Below are 27,317 nucleotides of genomic sequence, written 5' to 3'. Positions count from 1 at the left end.
AAGGGGGGAACGGAAGCAAAAAGAGAGAACAGGCATAAACCGGATCATGGAGTGGCCATTGTCCCGTTGGAGAGATAGGGTATAATTGCCTTTTGTTTCTTTTCTCCCGCGTATAGAAAGTTCTGATTGCACGAAGGGGGGGAAAAAAAACCGCGTTAACTCCTCCTCTCTTCACAGATACGACGGTGTTAATTAAGCTGGCCGTTTGTGCGGAACGCTCTTGCTTACAGAGAAGGCGCTCTTGCTTACAGAGAAGGCGCTCTTGCTTACAGAGAAGGCACACGGCGAAGGCAGTTAATTGCATTTGATTCAGCTCTTTGCAACGATGGTTACGGCGATCGTACAATAATAGGAGGAATTTTAGGGCTCTGTAAATTTGTCGGGTTCCCAAAGAGGACGAAAGTCAGAGGAAGAAATGTGAGTGGCCGAATGAGGAGATATAAAGCAATTTACTCTCTTCATATCCTGTCTTTTAGGTTCCTTTTGCCAGTTGGTATTGGCTATCTATCTCATCGTGATTTATATCTATTCCCTTTTATTCTATTTGCTGGTTCATCGTTTCTGGAGAGGGATTTGCACCATTGCTCCTTGAATTCCGAGCTGTGTATTACTTTCAGATGCAGTAGTCACTTGCGTTGATTCTTTATTCTGTGATAGCTTTACGGAATGTAGTACTTCCATTTACAATTGGTGCCAGGTGGATCGACGGTCAGCTGATAAACATCCTGTATGCACAGTGTTTGAAGGGTTTTATTTGTTGCGGAGCTTTTCATATGGAGCGTGCATGATTATGTTAGCAGTGAATATATATATATATATATATATATATATATATATATATATATATATATATATATATATATATATACACACACATATATATATATATATATATATATATATATATATATATATATATACATATCTATATATATATATATACATATATACATATATACATATATATATATATATATATATATATACATATATACATATCTATATATATATATATATATATATATATATATATATATATATATATATATATATATATATATATAAGATCAGACAGCAGCTTATCTCTTTGTTTTCTACTATTTCCCTCTTTTGGAGGATGAAAATTGACAACAGCAAAATCATTAGCGTTACAGGAAATTTCACTAACTAGTCATTAATATATATATATATATATATATATATATATATATATATATATATATATATATATACATATGTATATATATGATAATATATATATATATATATATTAATTACCAAGTGAAATTTCCGGTAACGCTAATGTCTTTGCTGATGTCAGTTTTTGTTCCCCAAAAGAGGGAAATAGAGAGAACGAAGAGGTAAGCGCTATCTGCTCTCCCCCCCGTTCACTTATGCATAAAATTCCTTTGTCGCGGCAACAAAAGCCATTTGCGCCAAACGTGCTGTATACCATTTGCTTCTCATCGCGTAACGTGATTCAAGGGGTACAAGGGGTTCACTCGGGTGCTTTTAGTGTCTTTCTTGCTCCTTGAAGTGTTTGTTCAAGTAGCGTGAATTATTTGAATTCACATTAAGGAAATCTGCCCTAAAATGGAAGCCTGCAGTATCTGCAAAAATACAAAACTGAGAAAAATGGTAGACACTGCAGTTTTCCTTTGCCTTACTGCTGATTTTGCAGATGCTGCAAATGGGAACCCCTAAATAAAGCATTGAAGAATCATTCTGAACCTGCAGTAACTTGTGTATTAGTGTTTCAGGAGCCCAGTAGGTGGCATATCTCTGTTTGGAAAATTTTGGAGATACTTCAGTTTTCTCCTGCCTTACTGCTGATTTTGCAGATACTGCAAATGGGACCCCCTAAATAAAGCACTGAAGAATCATTCTGAAACTGCAGTAACTTGTGTATTAGTGTTTCAGGAGCCCAGTAGGTGGCATATCTCTAGTTCGAAAGTTTTGTAGATACTCCAGTTTTCTATTTTAGGGCATAAATGCGAAGTGGACACAATGACGCTCTTTCTCGTAGATAAAATGAATGTTGTTTTACATGACATATGGTTTTTCAGCCGTCGTAAAGTTTGACATGTGACCTTGATATCTTTATAACGTGCGTGATGCCTTTCCTTTTTTTTTTTTTTTTTTTAGAAAATGTTGTGATGCTTTAGGTAAAGATAATATTGTGAAATATAGGCTATCACATGGTACCCGACATACCCTTCAGAAACGTCAGATCATATGATGTCAAGTTAAGGTACCTATGTGAAATGCATATATGGTGTTTCAAGTTAAGGTAGCCTACCTATGTGAAATGTTTCAAAGGTGCTCGTCATACCCATGAGATTTGTTAGGTCACGTGATCATATTTTAGGAAAGGTAATGATGCACAGCTACATGATTAATTAACTTTCTCACCTGGGAGTCGAGCACACCGCAATCCTTCTTCGTCTTGCGTTTGAAGTGCATGATGGAGAGGCAGAAGAGGCCGAAGGTAGCTGAAAAGAGACGAATTTCCTCAGTTTTGAAATCCTAATTTTCAGAAGAAATGAGCAGCGTTCACGTGCTGTGTTATTACAGGAAATAAGGAGATTTTTACCATCATTATTATTCGTACTGATAAGCCAAAGAGCCCATTAACTTCCACGACAAGCTTCCACGGAATGGGAAGCTCATTTGTGGAAACAAAGAAAGTCTTATTTCTAGAAAACGAGTCTGTTCTGATCTGTACCCCGGGGAATTTATCTGAATTCAGATATTTTTTCCGAAAATTACTTTGTTTGCTTTAATGTCTCTGAAAACTTCAGTGAGGCTTAGTAATTCCTTCGGATTGAGTTTTGCTACTGTTGATGTTAGCCAAATGTAGTACAGTGGAAAAAAATAACAGCTTGTGTTATGAAACTAGAAAAAAGTTAACACGAAAATGCGAACACACCGACTGAATTCAAAGCAAAGTAGATGTCCAACATTATAAGCAGGGTATAAGCAGTTTTACAGGCCAGTGGGAACTGCTGTGCCCAGCCATGCCACGCGTATCCGACCTAGAAGAAGCCTGCTCATGCCTTAAGGAGTATTGGGTTTCTGAAATTACGGTTCTCGGAAAAAGGCTGGATCCTAATTTTAAGGAGTATGCACGTTTTACAAGCTAGCCATAACGCGTGAACCGAATACGGCGTAGGTATTAATAATATCAACTTAAACCTTGATTCCGCCTGGATTATGCTTCTGCTACTACTATTATTATTAATGATAATGATGGCAGTGAAACCCAAGACACCGCTGACAGTACTTGTGCCACTGCTTCTACCACTGCCAGCCGCTAATCGCGCAGCGTCAGAAACCACGGCCACCTGACTCTATAGGTGGCCGTGCAGAAACAGCCAATTCCTACCTGCCAGAATATACATGACGCCCGTGATGAGAACGGCCGAGATCTGCCTCTGAATGATGCCGAAGCTGCCGACGACGGCCGAAGCCCCCAGCAGGATGCAGCAGACGAGGGAGCAAGAGATGCTGAGGTTCTGCATTCCTGGAAGAGAACAGAGCATGATGCCGGCCGTCCTGGGACCTCCAGATTAATTGACATTGCTTAATCAAAGGCGATATTGCTGTGTTGCGGGTAAGTGGGTGGGTGGGTGGTGGGTGGTTGGGTGAGCTGAAGGCAGTGTTTTGGGGGTGGGAATGGGCTCGGTGGTATGGTAGTGGCCAAGGGAGATGCACTGGGCGTGATATCAATGTGTGGCTGGATTAATGTAAATTGACATTTTAACGTATTTAATTTTATGCACAGGCAATTCCAGGCGTGTTTTATCTCTTCTAATTAAATCCTCTCTCATTTTAGACTTTTAGATGTGTGAATCTTACGAGTTAGATGTAATACCGAACTACTGTTAAGGGAGAGAGATGCGGCAACTTAATGAATACAAGGGTTTAAGGTATTTGTGATTAGTGCGCAGGGTTTGTATATACAGCAAAAAGAAAAATGCACGTTGTTTATTTTGTTTGAGAATTTGCAATTTTGTGAAGGAACCTGTACCTAGGTAGTCTTTGATTGCTCGCGCAGTCATACAGTTACTTTGTTCTACCCTTGTGTAACTGTTCTACACTTGTGGAACAGTTCTGATTCATCGACAAACATTAACAACCATTATTGAACGCTGTCAGGTAAATGGTTTATTTCATACCTCATCCAATTCATCCTCATTAATCCCCGATACTGATGACAGGGAATTGTGTTTATCCCTATATTGATAATCAATATGTCTGTCAAATTATCTAGTTAATTAGTGCTTTCCATCCTAATACCATGCTGTATTCTTTGAAATACCAGGAGAAAGATTGAAGTAGTGTCTGTGGCATACCAAACGTATTTTGCACTCCCTCTGTACCTCAGAGGGAAAGTACTGTTGTGTATATATACACACATACATATACACATATGTGTGTCTGGTGTGCATATGTGTGACCACACGCTTTTTTTCTCCAGTGCTGTAGGGAGGGCGAAGGAATGATTTGGGGTTATGTTTCATCTGTCATAATGGATTGAAATTCATCCAGAGTAGAAAAGTCATGCCCGGGAATAATGAAACTGCAAGCATAGTTCTAAAAACAAATGAAAGAACTCCAAAAGAAGGAAACCATTGTACAGGGGTTTCAGGGTCACTAAGAGTCTTTTTTGGTTGAAATACATGAACTCATAGATAATGATGAACGAGCAAAAAATGTTGTTTCGTGATGCATAGTCTTACATACTGGACTATTCAAGGCTTGTCGTACTTGTTAAGTTGTAGAAAGTAAAAAATATGTGTTGAAATTGCTAACCTACTAATTACTAAGATCACTTAGAACATTCACAGTTCCTTTAAAAGGGTAATTACAATGTACCTCGCATATTTTGTATGCAATTTGAGGACTGATATACCGTAATTCATGTTAAAAGTTAAATTCCTCCTGGGCCTCTGTACGCTCATAGGGCAGGCGCTGATCTCCTGTTTCTTAGGCTGACAGCCAGTTGGGGAACATGTCCCAGTACCTTTATATAACATGTGGCAGGTGTGTCGCTAAGCCCACTGTTCAACTCCCCAGCCCAAGGGCTGGTACCTATTCTCTTACTGAACTTGTCGGGCTTTTTCGGACCGTTAGGTTGACGGCCTGCCGTATTTGTGCAGTGGCTCAATCCGAGCCATCAGTTTGCGGCGGGATTTGAACCCCGACCCTGTCGAGTGGTAGCCGAGAATCGTACCACTGCGTCACCATGCCGGTTGCAGTATGTCCATCAATTTGGTTTTTATTTGTAACACAATTTTCTGCTGTTTGGTGCAGAAACGCCCACTAGCGTCATTCATAGATGTGACGTCAGTCCATGACTGTTAATACAAAATTGAGCAAAACAAGTAATATTGTTTACTGTGGAGAATGCGTAATTATTTCTGCCGATTTGTCAGAAACTGAGTCTAATTACATTGATGTTTATGATTCGGTAGATACGAATATTTCCGACCATGTTGAAGTTTATTAAGTCTTCAGTCTTCATTTTTTTAGAGGGTGGGTAGGTGTTTGGGGGGGGGGGTGGCTAAATGGGTGCCTGCGGAGAAACCATGAACAGATTATAACCCGTAGACAAAATATACCAAACAGACAAAACGTTACCAGTGTACTAAATGTGACAACAGACCAAATTGGCAGTATGTATCCAGTGGATAAGTCATGCCGAATGGACAAAATGCACCCAATGGACAATATTTATGCAAAATGTACCAGAGCGCATTTTGTTCGTGGGGTAAATTTTTGTCAGTTGGGTACCTCTTGGGTACCTGTTGTGTCGGCTTTGTTTGTCCGTCCGCACTTTTTTATGTCCGCCTTTAGATCTTAAAAACTACAGAGGCTAGAGGGCTGCAAATCGGTATGTTGATCATCCACCCTCCAGTCATCAAACATATCGAATTGCAGCCCTTTAGCCTCAGTAGTTTTTATGTTATTTAAGATTAAATTTGGCCATAATCGTGCTTCTGGCAGCAATAAAGGATAGGCCACCACCAGGCCGTGTTTAAAGTTTCATGGATGGCGGCTCATACAGCTTTATACCGAGACCACCGAAAGATTGATCTATTTTCGGTGGCCTTGATTAAACGCTGTAGCAGCTGTACAGATAACTCGAATCTTCGGCGCATTTTTTACTTTTTCTCTTGGTTACCATTTTGTCAATTGGGTACATTTTGTCCACCTAGTACACCGTTTCTGTTGAGTGAATTTAGTTCGTTGTGTGGAAACGTTATATTGTTTCTTAGCAGGGAACCATTGCCTGAAAAAAAAAAAAAAAAACTGAAGACCGAGAAGTTAGCATACCGTACTACAGTAATTCCGCAAGTTTGAAAATAACCCTGAACAGGCGATCTTAATGGTTTTGTTAATCTTTTATGTATTGACCTCACATCCACAGGCTATTGTTACGTTCGTCTTTGTATCATATGATGGTCTGAGACTTTTTTTTTAACCACTTTTTGTACAGATTTAATGTAGGCAGATCTCTTTAAAGCATCTCTTTCTACTGGATTCCATTCATTTCATTGTATATATATATATATAATATATTTCCATGATTTATTCACCTGATTTATTTCATTCATTCTCATAAAAATGATGCGTGTACATTTTAATTCTCTTGTGCACACACGCTTTTTCAGTCGGCAAATCAGAAAATAAAATGTTCAGTATATGGGTTTCCAAACAGTATCAATCAGGTCTTTTATGTAAATAGATGTAAAAATCCTACTAATCCACCTGAACACTAAAATGAATATTGTAATTATGGGCACGCAGTAGGTGCACTTTCGTTTATAATGCCCCAAGCATTTAATAAGCCAGATTTCTTATAACTCCAAGCAGATCATTACTAAAAGGAACCAGTTTATTTGAGCTAAAAATACATAATTACACTTATTCATTGAATTAAAAGTCAACATTATTACTGAATACTGTCGTCACATGTACCGTACTAACTATCTGCTCAAAAGCCAAATTAAAATTTGCGCTCATGGTCACCATCCTAACCAAAGAGATAAAACTCATGTTATCTTGCTGACCATTTCATTTGAACTAGGCTGAACATCGTGCTGAGCGTATCACAGTAATTGTCAACACAAGGGCAAGCTAAACGTTGTGCCCATGATAATATGGCGACCATTTATCCCCAGAATATAAGCTGAGCCTTGCGCATACATGACATTATCAACATCCACTGGGATAAAACCGTGCCTCTTTTTGGGTCTAGGGGTCGTAACAAATTGTCAGGCCGCCCAGTGCTGTGTTCACTGGGTATTATGGGGTTAATGACCTATGATTTCGTAACGTCAGTTATTGTTTATAAGACATTTTAGTTAGGAATCTGACCCCGTAGGAGGGTAGCGCTGTTAGTGCACCTATCGTGGTGCGCTGTAGTCGTAACTAAAGGTTGTCTGCGGCGTCCCTACGGCCCCTAGCTGCACCCACTTTCAGCCTTTTATTTTGCCTCCATTGCTTCCTTTCTTCAGTCTTGCTCTCCAACCACAGCAACTCTCTTTTCAGTCTAAAGCATTCAACATCTGAAGGTGCCGTAGTGCTAGGCTTTATAGCCAAATTTTCATAAAATAATCAGTCAATTAAATGTGCATTGATGCCACTTAGCATCAGATAGGTAAATGCTAAGCTGATTATTGTGACCAATGTATTTATCCAACGACACGAATACTGAGATGAGCAGTGTGTTTACAAGGCCATGTGAGAACGTTGGGTGAGATTCTAAGCGAGTCAGACCGAATGCATGACATCAAACGTATTCAGTCCATACATATCAATAAGGAGCTGGTTATTTTCACTAAACATTTCACTTAATTACGAGAAAACTCAAATGAATTGTGCTTATTAAGCATGTAATTTTTTTCGTTGACAAGAAAAATCCCTAGGTACAAAAACAGACTTCAAGCCTTTCCCCACAATCATCACACTCGTTGGCAGATAAACTAAGTTCAGTTTTGCTTTTTATGGGGTTTCACGGGTACTTATCTATTTTTGATCAGCTAATCCCTCATGCCCATATTCAGTATTAAGTCGGCCATTATGCTTACAGAGCAGTACATTTGTCTTGTGATGTTGGTGTAACCCAACAGATGGGTTAACAGTTGATGTAACTTTCTAATTTTTTTACAGTGACCAAACTGGTCGCTGTAATGCGTCTGTGCAATATTTTTCAGTCTTACTGGCAGAAAAATGATCTAATTTAAGGCTCTAGGATAAACAAACTCACCCGTACACAAACCCCCTTTTTGATCACTATGGTAATTTGGCACTGCATTTGCTTATCGGCTTTAAAAATACCTGATCATTGTATTCATGGATATTCCTCTGGCTTCTTCACCTAAGCTAAGCTGGTCATTATGCTTATGGGACACCCTGTTACCCTTAAAGTATGTGGTCGTGGCGCTCACTGGGTATTCATACAAAACTAAGCTGATCATTGTGCTTATTGGGCATCTGACTTTTTCATTAAGACGAATACCAAGCTTGTGGGCATTACATGTCCTGGTAGAGAAGCTAAAAAACATTGTGCTCAAGACCCATCACACTTGCTGATGTAGGACTGCTGTAAAATTCTTATTGTCCCATATCATAAAAAGAGACCTGAAAAAACTGAGTCTGCCTAGTCGTAATAGCACCACGGACACTTTTTCATACATGGAACTCAATGATGTATTGTTTCCGTTTGGGCTTTGCTTCTTGACATACTGAAAAGTGATTTTGTTCACTGGAAATAACTCTTGACACTCCAATGCTGTAAAACCATAAAAAAAATGTACGTGCAAACAATCATAAGAAAAGACAATGTAATTGTGTCTAGATTACATATCAACACAAGAGAGATGAAAATGAATGTGTTGTCTTTAATGCAGTTCATGCTTTACAATCGTGGCTGTTCAGATTAAAGAAAAAGCTTTTAATTTTATTGCGAATCATTCACCTCTTCAAAACAAGAAAATTTGGAAAAGGCACTGCCGTGTCTTTAATGGAAGTTACAATGTGCAACATAAGAAAATTTTATGTAAATTTGGTGCTTCTCAATGCAGACTATAATAATCATTGGCAATGGAAAAATGAGAAATGTAAAAAAGAAATAAAATAAAAAAAAAACATTTCCCTTGAGGACAGACAACACACTTACTCTACACCCCAGCAAAACTACAGGAGACTACAGATATAGTAATTGTGACAAACACACTTACTCATCAAAACGCCAGGACGGCGTAAGATATTGTCTTCTTGACACTTACTCTGTACCCAGTCATTCTTGGATTCATTGTCAATGAAGTGGCGCGACAGGTAATTGAGACAGCCGCTAAGAGGGAAACCCATCGAGTGCAGCTTCTGTTGCTCTGGTTCTGAAAGAACAGAATCGGATGAGGTGAAGTGTCTCGGCTCTTCGTGAGAACTTAAGATGACAGTTAACGGCTGTTAATGAGAGTTTGTCTTTTATTCACGAGATCACTGCTGAGAATGCACACATTTGATGTTATTGAAACGTTGGATGAGGGTAAACCTACTGACTACTCTGGCGGTTAGTGGGAATATCGACTATTAATGAGAGTAAATTTATCATCTGGTCATGAGATCACTGGCTGAGAATGAGCACATTTGATGTTAATGAAACGTTGGATGAGAATGAACCTACTGACTACTCTGGCTGTTAATGGGAATATCGACTGTTAATGAGAGAAGTTTATCATCTGTTCATGAGATCACTGGCTGAGAATGAGTGCAGTTGATGTTAATGAAATGCCGGATGAGAATGAACCCATTGACTGTTCCAGCTGTTAATGGGAATATCGGCTGTTAATGAGAGTAAGTATCTTCTGTTCATGAGATCACTGGCTGAGAATGAGTATATTTGATGTAAATGAAACGTTGGATGAGAATAGGTTTATTGACTGTTCCAGCTGTTAATGGGAATATCGGCTGTTAATGATATTAAGTTTATCTTCTATTCATGAGATCATTGGCTGAGAACGAGCTCATTTGATGTTAATGAACCGTGGATGAAAATAAACCTGTTGACTCTCCCGGCTGTTAATGATAATATCGGCTGTTAGTGAGAGTAAGTTTATCTTCCGTTCATGAGATCATTGGATGAGAAGATGCTTATCTATGTTAATGAAACGTCGGATGAGATTGAGCTTGTTGACTGTTCAACATGGCAATAATGGATGAGATTAAGCTACTGGCTGTTAATGAGAATGGCAGATAATAACATTTTGATCTTTATTGGGAACATTGGATGGCAGGAAGTATATTGGGGGTTCATGACAACATTAGATGGGAATTAACCTATCAGCTGTTTATGAGAACACTGGATAAGAGAAAGCATATATATATTTGCTGTCGAGGAGAACATCGAATGACGAAGAGCAAACATCTTGTTAATGAAAATAAAATTACTGGCTATTAATGCGAACAAGAAATGAGGTTAAGCATATTGATTATTAATGGAATATCACCTGAAAAGCAGTCTATATTGATATCATCTATATTGAGCCACCAGATGAAGATATGGGTTTTGGCAGTTGATGATAGCATCAGCTGCTTCTGATGTTACGAAGAACATCAGATGAGATCAGTAAATATGCTGTTAATGAGGATATGAGGTTAGAATAAAAGTAATAAGCAGTAATAAAAATATACATGAAATGAAAATATTGATACTGCATGCTTATTGCAACATATGGTACGAATAAGGGTTTGGCTTGGTTGTGAGAACACCCAGTTGCCAGTAGTTTGGAGGTTTTTACCACAGAAAACCTTGCAATCCGAAGTGGGAAACGAATGAATAAAAAAATGTTTCCCACCCCAAGACTCGGACAAAGGTTAGCGAGAGCAAGCTAAATTCTGTACCCCTGTTACTGTACCTCCATTCATATTATCTTTCTTCCATCTTGCTGTCCACCCTCTCCTAACAATTATTTCATAGGCAGCTGCGAGGTTTTCCTCCCGTTATACCTTTCAAACTTACCTACTCTTTTTCTTTCCAACGCTGAATGACCTCATAGGTCCCTGTGCTTGGCCTTTGGCCTAAACTCTCTATTCCATTCCATTTCAGTGCTATACCACTGATGAACCACTAAGGATAAAAATTTACTTCAAATCATACGTTCACTGTATGTTATACTAGAGCTGAAATAGTTCCAATCTCACCGTTGCCTGATAACTATGAGATCTACTGGTGTACAACCAGTTGCGAAAGAGTTATTTCCTGATCTCTCTTCAGATCTGTTTCCTGATCTCTCGTCAGATCTATTTCCTGGTCGATCTGAAAATCCTGTGTGAGTTTTCTGAAGTTTATTTTGGCAAACCTTTTCGAAATTTGCGTGGAAAATCTGCATATCATCTTTTGGTGATCAAGTTGAAAACCCAGAAGTTTTTTTTTTTTTAGTTCTGGAGTTGTCTCACCAGGTTCTACATTATCGTTCAACTGGAATAGCTTCTTGCTGTTCGTCTGAAGCGTTTTTTCTGCATGTTTTTAAAGTATTTGCTTATAAATCATCCTGAATATTCCGGATGGTCCATTGTGAATCTCATTTAAAAGATGAACTTTTAAATGATGTGGAGGATATAATCCCAGGTCAAGTTAAAGACATGTATTTAAAAATTTCTTCAAAATCCACTTGCAAGTCCATTAGGAACACATGGAAAATACACTTAAAAGTCTAATTTGAAATTTTTCCCCGTCCGTGGAAAATAAACTTAAAAGTTCTATATGAGATTTTCCCTCGCCCAGCGAATGAAAGCTTCATTTCGGGCATAAAATGCTCCTGATAAATGCGCTAAAGTCGAATTTCATCGATGACACCAGTTCCCCCCCCCCCTCCCCCCCTAAAAAAAAAATAAAAAAAACTGAAAGGTGAATGTTTATGCCATTACCTCGATAATGTATATGATTTATACGTAAAATTGTGCATTTGCATATCTGCAGAGAGAGTGAAAGGACATTCTCCATATTGTATCACTAAAGCATTATCGTTTTCTGTTCATGAAAAACCGGCTTGCGAAATTGTTACTCCACTGCACTGGAAGTCATATTATGACCTCATTGTCCTTGATAAATAAAAAGCTTTGTGTTTTCATCCTCAAGGATATTAGATCCTCAGAGAAGACAAAATTTTACAACTCGTTTTTCCACATTGCTTTAATTAATAAGTCGACACGATGGCACGGTGCCAGCTTCGGTTCCATGTTCGCTTCTCTTACAAAAAAAAAAAAAAAAAAAAATGGGTGTTCCTTTATGAAAAAAAAAGTTCAGTAAACAGCGCTGACACTGGTATAAGGAACGTCAGCTCAAAATAAATGAAAATGGTTACAAAACCGTGGACGTTAAGGGAATAATAAAGTGAAGCATAAATATTTTCATGATAAGCTTATTAAGGGTTTTTCATAATTTAAACTCCACAAAGCTTCGTGCCTCTCATTCCGAAACACGAGAGTTTCATAGGGGAATTAAAGCACTGGCATCTCTCTCTCTCTCTCTCTCTCTCTCTCTCTCTCTCTCTCTCTCTCTCTCTCTCTCTCTCTCTCTCTCTATATATATATATATATATATATATATATATATATATATATAAATATATCTTCAAATAGGCTTTTTTAAAAATAAAACTCACAGCACATAACATCCTGTGACCTCGACACCGGTCGACCTCAAAGAGCAACTGCAACTGTGTGAAATATTTTGGAAGTTTGAGGAAATATCAATTTTACATTCCTCTCGCCAGCATTCAGTTTTATTTTAGAACGTCATTTTAGACAGCGAATTACCACTACGTTTACTTTGTTGCGTGAAATTCAATGCACAAATAATTTAATTTTTTCTATTAAGTTTTTCGTTCGTAGTTATCTGTAGCGAGTTTGAAATATTCATCTTTGCTGTACATACGTCATCAAACTAATTCATGCTTAAGTCCACAATCAAAGCAATCAAATGACCCCTTCCCCTTAGGGGGGTAGTGCCGTCAGTGCACCTCACGTGGTGCACCGTAGGCATTTCTTAAGATTCTTTGCAGCGTCCCTTCGGCTCCTAGCTGCAACCCCTTTCATTCCTTTTTACTGTACCTCCTTTCATATTCTCTTTCTTCCACCTGACTTACCACCCTCTCTAACAATAGTTTCACAGTGCAACTGCGAGATTTTCCTCTTGTTACGCCTTTCAAACCTTCTTACTGTGTTTCCATGTCAGCTCTGAATGACCGTATAGGTCCCAGCGCTTGGCCATTGGCCTAAATTCTATAATCCTATCCAAATGACCCCGTCCACGTATAGAACTTCCTTTACTGTACGTCCTTTCATATTCTCTTTCTTCCATCTTACTTTCCACCCTCTCCTAACAATTAATTCATAGTGTAACTGCTTTGAGGTTTTACTCCTGTTACACCTTTCAAACCTTTTGCTGTCAATTTCCGTTTCAGCACTGATTGACCCCATAGGTCCCAGTGCTTGGCCTTTGGCCTAAATTCTGTATTCAGTTCAGTTCGCGCTACTCGGTATGATTCACGACGTATACAGCCAGGGTAGTTATGGTAACGTCATTCCTGTCATAAAACGGGTTCGCGTTGAATGTCCTTTACTGTGCAGTTATTTGCGGGCTCGTAATTCACTTCTTCGTTGTTATGTCCGTCATTGAAAGAGCGGTAATTAGGCTTCAGCTCTTTCTCTCTCCGCTTTGAAAATAAAATGCCTCGTTCATCCAGTTCATTGATGATAATGGGAGATTTGCATATGAAATGTGGGTTCGGACGATTGGAAATAAGTTAACGCTGCGGAACATTTGTGTTTCGTTCTTCGTTGCGTGACCAATACTATGATCTACACGCCAACAGTTGGGTCAATTTTGTGTTCTTTTTTAAACAGGAACAATAAAGAGAAACTGCCAAGTGGTTAACTTAAGCAGAATTGGAGGAATGTGTGTATTCGTTAAGCTATAGTTTTGGCCATGATGCTCGACTTGTGTAGAAATGAATGACTTATTTATAAAATCACTGTTGTTTTCTAACTTGAAGAAAAAGTTTTCCTCAGAGGAAAAATAATCTTTGCTCGCACAGTAAGAAATTTTATACCAGGAAGGGTAACAGCAGTGTACCGGTATATAGGGTACTTTGTATTTTGGAATTGTCCTTAAGAAATATAGTACTGTTCATTCAGTAGGGATATCTGAAGAGGACCTGAGTTCCTCTGGTGATAATTATTAGAAATTAGGTCCGAATCCACCCTGCACTAATCGATATGGTTAGGTTCCAAAGACCAGGTCGTTAGCCTAAATGGAAATATGTATTTGAGATTACTTTAGATTACCACATTGAATGTATTTATCCGTAATGGAGTGGACTTTATTCAGTCGTATACTAAGTTCTTAAACTTCATCAAAAGCATTTTTGATGTCATAATTTATCTTTGAAGTCGAGGAAGCAGTTGTGTTTACAAAGTACACTGATTCGCCCAAATCTCAGATGACGCTCCGGGATGCAAATTCCTGAGATGTATGCTAGTATTGCACCAGCCCCGGTTTTTTTTTTTTTTTTGCCATGCCCCTAGGTTAGGTTAGGGTAAAATCAATATTGTCATTTGGGCGTGGGAAACATGATGAGATTATTTTCAAGAAAATTGTATAGTAAGTTTTTAAGATATGGCGTCCTGCTTTTTTTTCAGGAAAAGGTCCGGTACTCGGTTACATCTCGGGATCCTTGTAGACCACATATCTGCTCTCTCTCCCCACTTTTTCCGGTAGCCACTCTCGTTGTTCTTTCAATCACCAACTCTTTCAAACTCTCTTGGAAAAAACATCAAACTGTAGAACAAAATATATAAAAAAACAGAGACAGTTTCAGAGCGTCACACTCCCTCTTTAATTTTCAAAGGTCGGTGCTGATCTGTTATCATCTTTCCTCTCGTTTGTCACTGACATTTTTCCAATCCTCTTTTATTACATGTTGTCGTGATGATCTAACATATGAATTTTTTTCTTTTGTCTCCTCATGTCATCACGCTTGCTAAACTGTTTGTCGTTATGGAAGAGGTGTTCTGTAGATATTATTGGTGCAATTGTTATGCGTTTTCTAGATGGTACTAGTTCCTCGTTGGACGAGTGGGTAGCACTCTGGTCTCGGCTAGCACTCTGCTCGGTATAATATAGTTCGGGCCCGAGTTCGGTTTAGTCTCCGGCCGGCCAACCCCCGAAGAATTAGAGGAATTTATTTCAGGTGATAGAAATTCATTTCTCGGTATAATGTGGTTCGGATTCCACAATAAGCTGTAGGTCCGTTGCTAGGTAACCAATTGGTTCTTAGCCACGTAAAATAAGTCTAATCCTTCGGGCCAGCCCTAGGAGAGCTGTTAATCAGCTCAGTGGTCTGGTTATTTTATACTGACGGACATGACCTTTCATGCCCTAACCAAGTTTCCACCACGTTACAAATGCGAATTCGGGCCTCAAATGAGGTCATTGGCCTTAACTTTCCAACGGTAAGTTTCCTTGATAACGATTTAACAACGCCCGTGGAGCTGGAGGACCAAATTCCTCCCCAATAACTTTCATTAAATGCGCCAGGCGATTGGTTATTCCGCAGGAAGCAACGTGATCCGTTAAGTGCCGCTCGCAGAAGCTGTTAAACCAGCCGGTCGGCGGCGGCTCGCTTTTGTTTTCGATCGAGACGCCTTTACCGCGCCCCGCCAGAAGGATCCGGGAGTGGTGAGGAAACTCCAGCAGCCAAAAAGGAACGGCCAGAGGAGACTTATTCTCCTCCTTTTTCCCATCCCTCCTCCTTCTCACATCCTTCCCTCTTCCATCCGGGATCTCCCTCCTTCTTCCTCGAAGGAAAGCCGGGAAATTCCTCTTTTTTTTTTTATTATTTTTTTGTCAAGTGTATGTACCGCGGTAGGGCCTGGCGTCGAGGCTTCCTCCCGCAGTAAAAATCAGCACTAACGTAGTTATCGACTACTCTTAACTCTATCCAAGAATTCTGAAAGCAGGAAGAGTTTAAGGCTGCATGTTAAGTGGCAGGGAAGGTCTAGCGTTACGTTTTGTACCAGGTTTTTTACCTTAGGACCGCTGGAAAGGTTTTATTTTATTTGCTGCAGCGCAGCATGATCCATACATACATACATACATACATACATACATACATACATACATACATACATACATACATACATACAGTATGTATTTTATACAATAGGGTGTCGTTCAGTTCTGAGTTGCAATAGGAAAATTTCAGACTTTTAACAGACAGCTGATTCATTTATTTTATTTATTAACTTCATAAGCTGCACGATTAATATAATCTAGCATCATCTTTGGTTATTTGACACCAGCTTCATTTCTTATTACAGGATTAGGTTAGAAAAAGCAGGGCTTGAATCTGAAGCTTAATTTAGGGTTGCTTGAGTAAACCAGGTTTATTCGAAAATCTTTTTAACCCATATTCCTTGGTGTTCACATTTCTCCCATGTTTTAGTTTTCTGTAGAAGAAAACTGTTGTGCCGGCTTGGTCCGTCCTTCCGCCCTTAGATCTTAAAAACTACTGAGGCTAGAGGGCTGCAAATTGGTATGTTGATCATCCACCCTCCAATCATCAAACATACCAAATTGCAGCCCACTACCCTCAGTAGTTTTGATTTTATTAATGTTAAAGTTAGCTATTATCGTGCATCTGGCAACGATATAGGATAGGCCACCACTGGGCCGTAGTTAAGGATTCATGGGCCGCGGTTCATACAGCATTATACCGAGACCACCGAAAGATAGATCTGTTTTCGGTGGCCTTGATTGTACGTTGTAGCGGCTGTACAGAAAACTCGATTGCGCCGAAGAAACTTCGAGGCATTATTTACTTGGTGTTTTTGTAGCCTCTCTCTCTCTCTCTCTCTCTCTCTCTCTCTCTCTCTCTCTCTCTCTCTCTCTCTCTCGTCACGGCGATATCTGTTGCCAAATCCTTCTGCTGGATTTAAGACCGGTTGTTATTGAACTAAAAATAGGAGGGGATGTTAGCAAGGGAGATAAAGTATAGGAAAGCCTTTAACCCTGACCCTGTTCGGAAAAAAAAAAAAAACATTCTTTCAGATACTCGAACATAAAAATCCAGACGAAAAACGATTCGGCGCTGAATGTAAAAGGAAGGAGAGCCTCCCATAAAGTGGCCAGCGACATTACTTTATCCCCGAGACATGAAATGATACGGTACGAATAAAATTGCTTTGTTCATATTTACGTATGGATGTAGGCGAATACACATAGGCTTTATCGCCATGAGTCGCATAGTAACGGGGTCAAGTCGATAAATTCTTGATTATGAGATGCATTAAAATAGACTTTTATTTATTACTATTATTTTTTCATTTTTGCATGAGAAAGTCACGAAAATGGAACACTAGAGTGATTCCACTGTCGGATTCAAATTGGGTCACTTTTGCATTAATACGAGATGAAAGTGATATCATAATAACTATTTTTTATTTCATCTCTGTGCTGTAATGATTAATGATTTCGTGCATATGTGAAATGCTGCGAGTGTTATAGAAAATTTCTGTGTTACGCTAATTATGGGTGAATTTATTTAAGCATTTAGAATTTAAATGTAGTTTCTGTTTATACGGTGTCCGTCACTTTGTTTCAGTGAGCGATAACTGATTATTTAATGCCCCAGCCAGTCCTTCTAAGAGAGAGAGAGAGAGAGAGAGAGAGAGAGAGAGAGAGAGAGAGAGAGAGAGAGAGAGAGACTACTTCAACCACTGCCTGCAAAACAGAGAGAGAGAGAGAGAGAGAGAAAGAGAGAGAGAGAGAGAGAGAGACACTACTTCAACCACTGCCTGCAAAACAGAGAGAGAGAGAGAGAGAGAGAGAGAGAGAGAGAGAGAGAGAGAGAGAGAGAGAGAGAATACCTCAAACACTGCGTCAAAAACACACACACACAGACTATCTCAACCACTGCTTCCAAAACAGAGAGAGAGAGAGAGAGAGAGAGAGAGAGAGAGAGAGAGAGAGAGATTTTCGGGTCGCTGATAAATTTCTAGTCCTGCCTTGCCTCCCGAGGCAAGTCTGTTTATGAGTTGCCCAGAGTAAATGAGGAAGATAAATGGATGACCTGTGAGAATTAAAGAGACACCTGTTGGAATGAGTGGCCCACTAACGGCTCATACACTCAGATTTATGATAGCCTCTTCGCGTATTCCTCCGTCGGGATACATTCGCGATACATTTTCCTCTCGGGGTTTTGACGAGTTTCTGACCGGCTGAAATGAGGAGGTCGGAATTCGGTAATCGGAATCGGTAATTCATAAATGGTATAGTTCGGAAATTCGTATGAAATGCGTATGTAGATTTCGTACCAGGGGTGGTAATAAAACCTGTAGATTTTTTATATAATAAAGTGTGAAAAATTACCGGCAAGTGACTGAAGAGGAATGCACCAAACGAAAACGTATTGAAATTATGTATATATATATATATATATATATATATATATATATATATATATATATATATATATATATATATATATATATATATATATATATATACATACATATATATATATATATATATATATATATATATATATATATATATATATATATATATATATATATATATATATATATATATATATATATATATATATATATATACATACACATATATGAATGTATTTATGAAATTCGAAAATTAAATGAACACTAAAAAGAATTGAAATTCCCAAGCAACAATGAAGAGGAATTCATTTAATGATTAATGGCCTACAGACTAAAAGGAAGTGGGAATGAAAAATTCACTGCAAGCATGTCCCAGCATTACACTGATGACTAAGGAAGACGATTTCTTGGAAAACGAGGATAAGGAATTAAAAAGAAATAAAATTCGCGAATCCAGAGGGAAAATGGATGTCTAATTCGTTGGAAGCCAAGAGCGAAATTTGTAGAAATTTTGCATTTAAAATTCATCGGTGAGTCGTGATCATGAAAATAATTTTCGCAGATAAGTGACAAAGAGAAAAGGGACAGGAAATTAAAAGGAAATTTATTCCAGCGTTTTGTATTGAGACTTAGAGATGGCTGTCATTCGTAGGAAGCTAAGCATGGGTCATGGGTCAAGCAGTGGGTCATAATAGCCCGTATTTGGACATGGAGGATCTAGTATGATATAACTGTAAGGAGGATTTAGTTGAATATATCGGTGTGATATAAGAAATGACCAAAGTCAGTGTTTGTATCTGAAAATTAGTTAAAGTTCCTGGAATGATTTTGCTGTGGAAGAGGCAATAAGTAATGGTTTGGTTTGACGCTAACTGAAGTTCTTCACTTCTCTGAGAAAAAGGACGGTGCTTTTACGTTCTGAAGTGTGACCCTCTGATCTTTATTTGCTCACTTTAATCAAGGCCACCGAAAATAGATGTCTTTCGGTGGTCTCGGTGGTGGCTTATCCTATATTGTTGCCAGAAGCACGATTATGGCAAACTTTAACCTTAAATAAAATCTACTAGGGTAGAGGGCTGCAATTTGGTATGTTTGATGATTGGACGGTGGATGATTAACATACCAATTTGCAGCCCTCTAGCCTTCAGCAGTTTTTAAGATCTGAGGGCGGACAGAAAAAGTGCGTGCAGAATAAAGTGCGGACGGACAGACAAAGCCGACTCAATAGTTTTCTTTTAAAGAGAACTATAAAAACCGATTCACGGAAGAATGGATGTTAAGGAACCGAAAAGGGAGGGTAATGGGCGCATTGCTGGTTAAGATCAATTAGAGGTCTTGTGAGATAATGAAAAGAGACTCAAAATAGTGGAGAGCGAAGGCGATCTGTCATGAACTGCCTTAGTGGAGAGCGTTAATGAAAAAGATGATTTATCACATGTTGGCAGCTCGGTGAGATTTCGTGAATCCTTATTTTCTGAGAAAAGTACTGAATTTACTTCTGTTCATGGTACGTGCAGTTACGTGAAAATATGTGCCCTTTTTTATCGCAATCTTTATTAATCCAAAGAGTGATTATGCAATCCCTTTGATACCAACACAATAATAATCAGTGTTTAAATTACTGTCTTTTCCGTAGGGGGTTAGTGCCGTCAGTGCACCTCATGCGGTGCACTGTAGGCATTACTGAAGATCTTTGCAGCGTGCCTTCGGCCCCTAGCTGCAACTCCTTTCGTTCCTTTTACTGTACCTCATTTCATATTCTCTTTCTTCCATCTTACTTTTCAGCCTCTCCTAACAGTTGAATCATAGTGCAACTGCTTTGAGATTTTCCTCCTGTTACACCTCTCAAACCTTTTACTGTTAATTTCCCTTTCAGGGCTGAACAGTCTCACAGGTCCCAGTGATTGGCCTTTGGCCTGAATTCTCTATTCAATTCAGTTCGATATTTTCAATTTAGATTAGTCTTGACGCATTCCATTCGCCGGGAGAATTTAATTACCCGTGTTATGCGCCTTCTTCTTTCACGACGTCTTAAAACGGCGACTGTCAACACATCATTCAGTTGTAAACAAACCGTGAAGTCTCTGACTGGATGTTTATGCAACCGAACGTGACAGGACCCCAGCACATGCGAGGTTTGTTTACGCTGAACAAACAAACAAGTTAAGAGAGATTCAGTTATGGTGTCGGTGTGTTGCAGATATATCTGCCCCCGGACATGCGTTCATACAAACATGACCTTACGCTTGTATATATAAACGTTTGCAGGTATTTGAAGCTGTAGTAAGTGGGTGTTCGTGTACACAGGCATTCTATGTATGTATGTATATATATGTACGTATATTTATATATGTGTTATATATATATATATATATGTATATATATATATATATAATACATATATGTACACATATGTATATATATATATATATATATATATATATATATATATATATATATATATATATATATATAATATGTATATAATACATATATGTACACATATGTATATATATATATATATATATATATATATATATATAATATATATATATATATATATATATATATATATATATATATATATATATATATATATATATATATATATATATATATATATATATATATATAAAAGTAACTGTTTCCCTAACTGTTTCCCCTTATAGGGACGGATCCCAGGAGATGAAAAGACACCTAGACTCTAACTGCTGAATCGTGGATGAACCCCATAGTGCAGAAAACTTCCATAGCCCCAGCCGCTTCATACTCTTTCTCTCCCCAGATGTAAATACCTCTTGCACTCAAGCTATCTATCGACTTTGGGTCTTCCTCTCTTTCCTTCCAGATTTGATATTGTCATCTTCGTGTTATGTTCATTTCATGTTTCACAAAAAAATGCTTATTGGTGTCTTTGCAGTCATTATCACTTCTGAGCTGTAAACTCTTTTCACCAGTTACCATCCTGTATTCATTCCACAACCGAACCATTTCGATATGTACACTAACACATTTACCACTACTACAGTGCGTATTTCCCCATTTTTCATCCTTCGGTTCTTATTGTACCACAAATGCTACAAAAACAAATCATTTCTGTAGCTTCCACTGTCTTTCTTTCAATTTCACTTAGCATCCTCACTTCAGTTCCATAGAGGAGAGTTGGTTCAACAATCCCTTTATGGTTCACTTTTATCCATTTATATATATATGTATATGTATATATGTGTGTGTCTGTTTGCGTGTGTTGTATGCTGTTAGATTAAACTGGCCTTGTGCCAACACAGGCTCTTGCTCATACGGGCAGCTCGTTGGGTTACAAAAAAAAAAAAAGAAACGAAATTCATATGGAAAAAAGGTGGCCAAATTCTAGAATAGGTAAAGTGAACAGAAAAGTAAAATAATTCTGTATGAAAAACCGATTGTCAGGTTCAGGGCAGGTATTTTTATCTTCCGGAAGAGCTGAGGGGGGGTTGGGTGGTTGAGGCACATTCCTGATCTCGACAAAATTCGAGGATTTATAATCCGTTTTTGGGAGGCTCACATTGGCATCCTTATCTTTTCCCGGAACTCTGAAAGAGAAAGCTCACTAGGGAATCACGGAACATTTTTGTTTGCTTGAATTCTATTCATGAAGTAACGGTAATGATACACGCATAATACATTCATAAGTATACAAATGTTGCAGAAATACAATAACTAGTGATGGCACGTGATAAATTCTGTGATAGGTAACCATCAAGACTCCACAGAATAAGATTTTTGCGTAGACCACCTGCTGTAGTAGCAGAGAATAATTTGTAACTGGCTTTATGCAACAATCAAGGAAGATGTTTTAATGAAAACTATAAAAAAGAAACGAAGATGACTCAATACATTACCACCATGAAGTACGGTATTAATATTTAATGAATTAGTCAGTACTGGGTGCACCTTTTTTCGGAACATGAAATGCGAGTTACCTGAAGTCACAGCTACCTATTAGGGGTAATAGCTTGGTGTTACACACACACACACACACACACATATATATACATATGTATATATGTATGTATGTATGTATGTATATATATATGTATAGATAGACAGATAGATATATATCCCTTCGGTCTGCTTTTATGCAGCGTGACTCACAGCAAATAGGGCATGAAGGCAGTCACACCTCGAGTCATTAGAGACGCATGGAAGATGGAAGATCCGCTTATAGCGAAAGAGGCCTTTAGGATCAAATGATCGAGCGAGTGCTGCAGCTGAATCCCGAATCTCATCCTACGCAGCGAAGGACTTCAATATTATTCCTAATGAAGAAGAAGAAGATGATGAAGCCTCTTACAGGACACCCCTGACTGCCGCTGATGAAACATTTGGCCGAAGGATTTCTCCGGTTAAATCCGGATTAATCAGGCTGTCCGGATCCGGTTTTTCGACTCGTCATGCCTTTGCTTTGACCGGAGAGAGAGAGAGAGAGAGAGAGAGAGAGAGAGAGAGAGAGAGATGTCCGGATCCGGGTTTTCGACTCGTCATGCCTTTGCTGTGACCGGGACAAAAAAGTGAGAGAGAGAGAGAGAGAGAGAGAGAGAGAGAGAGAGAGAGAGAGAGAGAGAGAGAGAGAGAGAGAGAGATGTGGGGCGGTTTTAAAGGCGGTTACTCCTTTCAGTTTTGCCCTTTATTCCATTTCGAGTTTTGTTGATATGGGACAGACAGAAGACACGGGTGATGGACCATTTCGAGGGTGGACCCCTCTCGGATTTCGGGTTTTCGTCCTGCTTGTATTTTCGGTTCTGCCATAGCCCGTAGAATATATCTTCAAGTTACTCGTATGTTCGAACTGTTCTCAGTTCTTCCAATTGGGTGTAGCCCCCTGGAGGAAGCCGGTGATTTAATATTTTCGTCTTTTCGTGGAATTATACATTTATTACTGGCGCATTGTATACAGTATGCGCAGGCGCACATAACACACATACTTATGTGTATATCTCTAAATATAAATATATGTATATATAATATAATATAGATATAATATATATATATATATATATATATACACGTATGTGTATGTATGTATGAATGTATGTATGTATGTATGTATGTATGTATGCACTAGGGGAAGATGTCATGTATTCGTATATCCACCTGTAACGTATACAAACGAAAAAAGTAAAAAAAAAAAAAACGCAAAAAGTAAAAAATGCGAGTTTTCTGTACAGCGTATAATCACGGCTACCGAATATAGATCTATCTTTGGGTGGTCTGTATAATGCTGTATGAGCCGCGGCCCATGAAACTTTAAGCACGGCCCGGCGGTGGCCTGGAGTACGTCGTTGCCAGGCGCATGATTATGGCTAACTTTAACCTTAAATAAAATTAAAAAACTACTAATGCGAGAGGGCTGCAGTTTGGTATGTTTGTTGATTGGAAGGTGCATGATCAGCATACCAATTTGCAGCCCTCTAGCCTCAGGAGTTTTTAAGATCAGAGGGCGGACAGAAAAAAGTGCGGACGGACAGACAAAGCCGGCATAATAGCTTTCTTTTCAGAAAACTAAAAAGTATATTTATTTTCCTTTACGTATATTTTTTTTTTTACTATAGTATTTTCCCTAATTTATCTGCTAATCGGCTTTAGTTTACCGAAAGCGTCTGTTAGTTTTCTCATGTAAAGCAAGAATGTGTGATATATGAAACTGGATGAAAATGTGAATACTTTACCAGACTGTAATTTGATTGAAATGCTTTGAATATACGTCAACCGAGAATGCAATGCTTTATTTTTGATACCCAAATATTTTCTTGTCCAGAGTTGGATTTCCAAACGGTAGTGAATGTGTGCATTTATGTATATTTCTGTATTTGTGTTAATTTTATGTATGCAAGCTTATTCAGTCCACTGTACGAACATTTAATATTTGTTACCACAGTTCATCTATTGTTCCATTTGGCTGATTGATGTGATGACGTCATTAACTGTGAATACTATTACTACTAACTACTAATAATGTTGGGGATGTGTATGGGATATGTGTGCTTGTGTGGAGAATGTGTTAAGTTGTGTGGGTATGGGAAATGGAACAGGTATGAAGGTTTAGATCTAAGGAAGTCGTTTAAGGCTGTTTCACGTTATACCATCACGTCACCGACATATCACGCCACGTCACCGTCTCATGTGCCGTTCCTTGTATTCACATTATCCATCACAATCCCGTTCAATTCGTGCCCAATCTCAGTGACTATCAGCTTTAGCGTTAAGAAACTTGCATTATAAGCACCGTCACGTCACGTCACGTCAAAATATTATTTCCAAGAAAACGTGTCGTGATGGACGGTGGATGCGATGTGCTTGATGGTGACGTGACGTGATGGTGTGAACAAGTCCATTTGATTACACGTAAGAAATTCTCACGTGCTTTGACGTGACGTGACGTGTCGGTGACGAGATGTAATAATGTGAATCAGCCTTTCTTTACACGACGTCGGTCAGACGACAAATTCCGGTTTGGGCGAAAAACTGCAGCCGTGTGAGGCGGCAGGAGGTGGAGCCTTGGCGCAAACATACGTGACAAATATTGCATCAAAAAAGCTGGTTGTCCAGAAGCTCATGGAATAGTTTTTACATTATTTTGAATTTTCCGGGTGTTTTGCATCGGCGATGATGTTACCCTGGGGTATTTCGGTACGTTTATCGTATGTTCTACGCAAATTGCCCAACAGACGTAGAACATTGGTGCAACTTTTGACAGCTTTGCTTGAGATGGTGTGAGCTAGAATATTATTATTATTATTATTATATTATTATTCACAGTTTTCTTGGAGAGGGAGTTGTCTAGAGTTCATAGTATGTTTTGATGCAGTCATTATTTTTATTATTATTATTATTATTATTATTATTATTATTATAATCATCGTTCATGCATAAATGAATACACGCCTTCCAGATGAAAGATCAGGCCATACAGCTGACTCCTGTAGAAATAAAAGAAATAACAAGATTCCATTTCCAAACGCCGAGAGAGAGAGAGAGAGAGAGAGAGAGAGAGAGAGAGAGAGAGAGAGAGAGAGAGAGAGAGAGAGAACAGCTGCGACTGATAATAGAAATGAGATTTACTGAGATATTTTAGCCGCAGGTCCTATGCCCCGTGAGATAGGAACCTGCTGCTGCGGTAGGATGGCTTGGATAGGATACCACGTTTCCTAAATTGTTGGCTCTACAAATATTGAGAGTTATTTTGCGGAATTGTGCCTCTAATTTGTTTAGAATTACGCTAATGCGTTGTGGTTGACACTCTACGTTAAACCATCTGCAAACATGAATATCAGCGAACGCAAATATTATTATTACCCTCCAAAATGACAGAGAGCTTTATTTATTTAATTTTTGTTTATTTTTATTGATGTATTTATATTTATTTTTTATTTAGTTTTATTTGTATGTAGATTTATGTATTTATTTACTTATATATTTAATATATATAAATAAAAATAAATTATATATATGTATATATATATATTTATTTATTTTTATCTATTTATGTATTTATTTATTTCATCAAATTACACATTGGCAGAACGAAAATTAAAAACTGTAGTGGAAATAAATTTGCTGAAGGTACAGATAAAATTTTTTGCAGCCTCGGCAGGCCTGCTCTTATAATATGTAGTGAAGCTTAAATTTTTTCGTGATACATATTACAGTATGTGTATAAGGAATCAACTGGTGACATTCTCTGCATTACGAATAATATAATATAATATATATATATATATATATATATATATATATATATATATATATATATATATATATATATATATATATATATATATATATATATATATATATATATATATATATATATTATATATATATATATACATACACAGTATATATCCCTTCTTTCTCAGTCATTCAGTGCTTACTATTATGCGCATTTTTATATAGAAATAAATAAAGTTATCCGTAAACGAGTATATTTGTATGCAAACATATATTTTGCTCTAAATCATAGCGAGACTCCCCCTTCTTTTTTTAGTACATAGAGCGCTGTGCATGGATTATCAGAAGCGATTTTTCATAGTAAGATTAATAATGGGCTCTCCGCCATGCAACGCCGCTTGGATGCCGAAAGGAAACTTAAAGTTGCGGAACTTAAGGCGCATTTTTCGTTACCAAGTATCTGAATGTAACGAAGCTTATTAAGTTTCGATAGTAAGTGCTTTGCCATTTACAGCGAGCGTAATCTCACGGCTGATTGATGAGCGTGAATGGAGTTTTCTGCCTGCAGAGTGAATGACGTCGAGTATTACATGAATGCGCCGTAGTTAGGGTTAGTGCCGTCAGTGCACCTCACGGGGTGCACTGTAGGCATTACTAAAGGTTCTTTGCAGCGTCCCTTCGGGCCCTAGATGCAAAACTTTCATTCCTTTTACTGTGCCTCCATTCATGTTATCTTCCATCTTGCTATCCACCCTATCCTAACATTTGTTTCATAGTGCAACTGCGAGGTTTTCCTCCTGTTACACCTTTCAGACCTTTCTAGTCTCAATTTCCCTTCCAGCGCTGAATGACCTCATAGGTCCCAGCGCCTGGCCTTTGGTCTAAACTCTATATTCCATTCCATTCCGTTACATGAGTGAGACTGAATTTTTCACAGAACGTGGCTAGGTGGTCTACTACATTTTATCCCCAGTACTTCTTTATTGAACAGAACAGAATATAGAACTTAGGCCATAGGCCAAGCGCTGGGTTCTATGAGGTCATTCAGCGGTTAAAGGGAAATTGACAGTAAAAAGGCTTGAAAGATGTAACAGGAGGAAAACCTCGCAGTTGCACTGTGAATCAATTGTTAGGAG

At 38.3% G+C, this 27,317-nt stretch overlaps 1 protein-coding gene across 2 annotated transcripts in view; it reads right to left on the bottom strand.

The window, feature by feature from the left end:
• Positions 1–27,317, bottom strand: part of LOC136846093 (uncharacterized) — a 217,597-nt gene that overhangs the window by 3,637 nt on the left and 186,643 nt on the right. The window contains exons 3-5 of one of the 2 annotated variants that reach the window (XM_067116810.1): positions 9,249–9,404; positions 3,386–3,523; positions 2,413–2,492 (exon numbers count right to left, since the gene is read on the bottom strand). In XM_067116810.1, coding sequence (XP_066972911.1) covers positions 2,413–2,492; positions 3,386–3,523; positions 9,249–9,404 — 374 coding nt within the window. The remainder of the gene's footprint in view (positions 1–2,412; positions 2,493–3,385; positions 3,524–9,248; positions 9,405–27,317) is intronic. The other variant, XM_067116812.1, reaches the window with a different exon arrangement.

The sequence above is a fragment of the Macrobrachium rosenbergii genome, chromosome 14 (genome assembly GCF_040412425.1).
Source record: "Macrobrachium rosenbergii isolate ZJJX-2024 chromosome 14, ASM4041242v1, whole genome shotgun sequence".
NCBI lineage: Eukaryota > Metazoa > Arthropoda > Malacostraca > Decapoda > Palaemonidae > Macrobrachium > Macrobrachium rosenbergii.
Note: the sequence above shows the minus strand (reverse complement) of the source record. Positions and strands in the feature narration are given on the sequence as shown.